General features: G+C 36.0%; 1 protein-coding gene across 1 annotated transcript; it reads left to right on the forward strand.

Annotated features, from left to right (window-relative positions):
- Positions 1–1,758: 1,758 nt before the first annotated feature.
- LOC140832505 (patellin-6-like) lies at positions 1,759–3,761 on the forward strand. Its single transcript, XM_073196572.1, has 4 exons — positions 1,759–2,607; positions 2,759–2,883; positions 2,989–3,130; positions 3,244–3,761. Exons 1-4 carry the CDS (start codon positions 1,903–1,905, stop codon positions 3,490–3,492), a joined length of 1,221 nt encoding a protein of 406 aa, XP_073052673.1. The 5' UTR covers positions 1,759–1,902; the 3' UTR covers positions 3,493–3,761.
- Positions 3,762–4,834: the final 1,073 nt, after the last annotated feature.

Below are 4,834 nucleotides of genomic sequence, written 5' to 3' on the forward strand. Positions count from 1 at the left end.
CCCAATTATTAATCTCCTTGTTATCTTCACACTTTTAGCATCTATTAATAATTAGTTATTTTGATCTCCATATTATTTTGTGTTACACTTGAAGTATTTCTCTCTACATGTTAGGCGGGTTTCGGGTTGGGTCGCGGGTTGACCCGCGAACTTTTTTTTTTTGAAAATATTACCTATATTTTTATATATCCTATGTTTGAACAAAATTTATTGTATATTTATATGATATATTTTCATAATTTAATATTTATTTTGCATATTTTTATTTTTTTAACAATTTTTATTTGATTTAGTAAATATACTTTTAATTTTCTACGATTAAGCTTTCGAATTTAAATCGAAAATTTTGTTATTATGTGTTTAAATTAAAATATTATTATTATTATTATTTATTTTTTTTGAATTTTTTTATTAATTTTGTTAAAAAAAATTAATAAAATTCGGGTTAGGCGAGTTGGACGGGTTGAGTCGGGTTATACGGGTTCGTGTTCGGGTTGGGGGTTTTCAGGTTGCTTCGGGTTCGGGTCGAAAAAAAAATAAAAAAAAAATTCGCGGGTTGACTCGAAACCCGACCCAACCCACCCGATTGACACCCTAATGAGATAGGAGGGTCATGTGAAATGTCTCGACCCGATCTCACCCTTATTTATACATTCTTTAATTTATCATTTATGTATATTGATAAAGTTTCTAGAAACTTGGAAAAATGAGCCCAGTAAACGAATCCAACCAGGCCCAAATGTTGGTTACGCCTATTAACTAAGGCCAAGTTTGTGTGCTCAAATTGAGATGAAATTTTGTTCAATAGAGAGGCAAGTCCAGTAAAGTCCATGCCTCCCTTTGTACAAGACGGTTTTGTGGTGGGTTGTGTTCCAGTCTGCCTTATATAACCGAAGCTTGCCGGGCTGACCCGTCATGCCAAATGATGAATTGTGACGGATTGTGGGTCGATCTATCTCGTTGACTCATTTTGACGACTCTAAATACACTCGACACATTGCATATCACCGCATTGTGTTTTTAAACGAATGATTTCCTTGATAATTTTTTTTATTTTACTACCGCATTTAATTAATTAATTGATGCAGTTATATAATGATATTGCATATCATACCACAACATTAGTTTTCAGATCAATATCTTTGAGTTTATATCAGAAATTTTCAGGTCCAAGCGTGTAAGAAGCCCAAAAATTGCAGAAACTATAGTTAATTTTGTTGAGAATTATATAAAATTTTCAACATCATACCAAAACTAGTTAGTAAAAGAAAGAATTATAAAAAAAATTTCCACACAGCTGATTGTTAAAAAGAATTTAACTTTAATAAATAATATATATAAACATTTTTATTAGGTTATGTATTATTTTACATATTAGTGATAATTTGAATGTATTGTGTATTTGTAACGTGGAAATATTTATTTAAACATGATAATGTTCAAATTCACGATTTTTCATATTTTTATTAAGAATAATAAATTATTTAAAGAAGTGAAAAATAACGATTAAGATTTAAGACATGATTGACGATTTTAAAAATTATTATTTTAAAACAATTTTAAAATTTGAAAATAAAATTATATAATAAGAATATAACTATAATTTATAATAAATCTTCATCAAATCAATTAAAGGTTAAGTTAATATAGAGACAAAATTCACATATTTAAAAAAAAAACATCGTATTAACACAACACATTACTTATTTAGAAAAAAAAAGACACAATAAATTACTGCATACGAAGCAAAACTGTAAAAATATACACAATGTTCAAATTTAGGAGGCCAGTCTGACAAAGCAGAGGCACAAGCCCCCACGTCCGTCGCGTGTTGCTAAATTCGATCTTCGCTCTTCTTTTTCATTTGCTGTGATCACTCTTCAACACTCCCACAACTCGAAAATGGAAGCTAGCCAACGTCTGACTCCTGAATACTCCCCAAAACCCTTCAACAAAAGCATTGTCGGTTCATTGATCGAGGCTACTTCATTTCGAACTCCATCTTTCAAGGAAGACACATACTTCATAACCCACCTCAAGCACTCCGAAAGAAAGGCTCTCCGGGAGCTCAAGGACCAGCTCATGGCATCTCACGGCCCTGATTCCATGTGGGGCGTCCCGTTGCTCGGGTCCGAAGACGAGAAGACTGACGTCATCCTGCTTAAATTCCTCCGAGCGAGGGATTTCAGGGTTCAGGATGCCCTCACCATGCTGCTCAAGTGCTTGGATTGGAGAAAGGATTTCGGAGCCGACGGCATTTTGGAGGAGGACTTGGGATCGTTCAAAGAGCTGGAAGGTGTTGTGGCTTTCATGCATGGATATGATAGGGAAGGGCATCCGGCTTGTTACAATGCCTATGGTATCTTCAAAGATAAGGAAATGTACGATAAGATTTTCGGAGATGACGAGAAGCTGAAGAAATTCTTGAGGTGGAGGGTTCAGATTCTCGAGAGAGGGATCAAACTTTTGAATTTCAAGCCTGGTGGGGTGAATTCTATCATCCAGGTCACTGATCTTAAAGATATGCCTAAAAGAGAGCTCAGGGTAGTGTCTAATCACATTCTCTCTTTGTTCCAAGACAATTACCCTGAAATGGTGGCCAGAAAGGTATTTCTTTCTTGTAATTTTTGTGAATTGCGGGTTGTGGTTTGTGGGATTTTCTGATTATCAGATGAACTTGCATAGTTTTGATCCTAACCCTTCATCGATGTTGAAAGCATATATCTTGTGTAAAAAAAATTTGATTTTTTTGGTGCAGATATTCATAAATGTGCCGTGGTACTTCAGTTTGCTGTACTCAATGTTTAGCCCATTTCTGACTCAAAGAAGCAAGAATAAATTTGTGATTGCCAAGGAAGGAAATGTTGCCGAGACTCTCTACAAGTAACCCTGCTTTCGTATTTTAGACTCATATCTGAAATGAATCACAAAGATCGTGTCGGCCTTTTTATAATGTAGAACTGAGCATTTTATGACGATAACGTGCAGATTTATTAGGCCGGACGATGTTCCGGTTCAGTACGGCGGACTGAGTCGACCCGACGATGAGTTCAAGGATTCAGAAACAGCAGCATCAGAGTTCACGGTCAAAGCTGGGGAGAAAGTCAACATTGAAATAGAAGGCATAGAGGTCGATCGTGTGCTTTTGTCGTGTATAATAAATTTGGTGTTTTTTAATTGGTTTGTCTGTCTCTGAGTAGCTGTATATTTACGTCTGTATATTATGTGTTGTTTACTGCTTAGGGTGGGGCAGCGATTATATGGGACATAGTGGTTGGAGGATGGGAAATAGATTACAGCGCTGAATTCCAACCAAATGCACAAGGTAGGTACAGCATTGCCGTGGAGAAGCAACGGCGGCTCCGCGCCACGGAGGAGGCAATTCACAACTCATTCGCCGCCGCAGAAGCTGGAAAATTGGTGCTCTCCGTGGATAACTCCGCCTCCCGAAAGCGGAAGGTGGCTGCGTACAGATACATGGTCAAGTGTTAATATATCCACCACCAAGTCATATGAAGTATTTGATCAGTGCGTTTTATGTAATAATGGCATGGTATAAGCTAAATAATAAACTTGGAATGATTGGTGCGTTGGTGGGGACTCAATGGTTTGATTTTTTGGTTGTATCGTGCATGTGGGTTTAGTCCACTTTTGCAGAAAAGGTACGCATGGTGTTTGTTGTGTCCACAAATTACAAATAGTTTGGAGTCAGTTTCTGCTTGACTTTTTCTCTTTGTTTTTGCTTGCGCTGCTCTGAAAACTTCTGAAAACATGCATGCCTAAGGGCCCTATGGCTATGCCCGTCCCCACTCTACTTTATTTATGGAAGAGGAAAAGTCGGAGATTGACAATGATACTGACTACTATCTGTGTGTGAAGAGTTGGAAACTCATGGTAGGTATGGGTGCAATGTTTTTTTACCAAACTAATCTTGATGGTATGGATAAAGAGAAAGTTGCCCTAAAAAAGATAATAAAAAAATGTATAAATCTTGGCTCCTTCAATGTGACACAGTGAGAAACATCGAAACTTTTTGTTTTGAATTTAGATAATATCTTATATAAAATGTACCAGAAGTAACAATCATAGTCCAAACCATAAATCTGGCACGTTGTTTGTGGGTGTTGATACGAATTTCAACTTTTTGTTGTTTTCCAGATATTTTTATATATGCCCAAGTTAAATCTTGAAAGAGAAAACCATAGATAGGATTTGGTCCAAAGAAAAAAAAAATCATAGATAGGATAAATTACATAGTTATTTGGTAAATGATTGGATGTAAAAGGAGAATTGGACCTTGTGATTTTGAATTGGAATATAGCTCGGACAAAAGAATTAGGACTAAAACTAAAATCTTTGGAGTATAGTTCAACCGAACAAAAGAAAAATGACTAAAACTAAAATCTAACAACAAAAAAAAGACCGAAATCGCAAAAAAAGTTCAAAATTACGAATATTTCTTAAAATGCCCACTGCTTTTTTGTCATTGAGATACAAGTACTTCGTTGCCCTGTCTATTTTAACACACCAGAACTATCAAAATACAGCATTGCATCACTCCATTCTAAGACTTCCCGGTTGAAAACAAACACAAGCCCATAATATGTCCTCTCAGTACTAATACCATTCTGGGAAATTTCACTCGAAAAACACGTATGATCCTTCTTTCATTCTTTAAATTTGGCTGAATATGGTAATTAGAATGGTCTCTGGAACTGGAACATGCATGGGCTGGCTGTATCTCAAACACACCAGAAAACGGAACTTAAATCATATATATCTCTGCACTAATTAACTTATCATGCAGGGCCAGGGGGTACACAAGAAGCATCTA

Source organism: Primulina eburnea, chromosome 5 (genome assembly GCF_022965805.1).
Source record: "Primulina eburnea isolate SZY01 chromosome 5, ASM2296580v1, whole genome shotgun sequence".
NCBI lineage: Eukaryota > Viridiplantae > Streptophyta > Magnoliopsida > Lamiales > Gesneriaceae > Primulina > Primulina eburnea.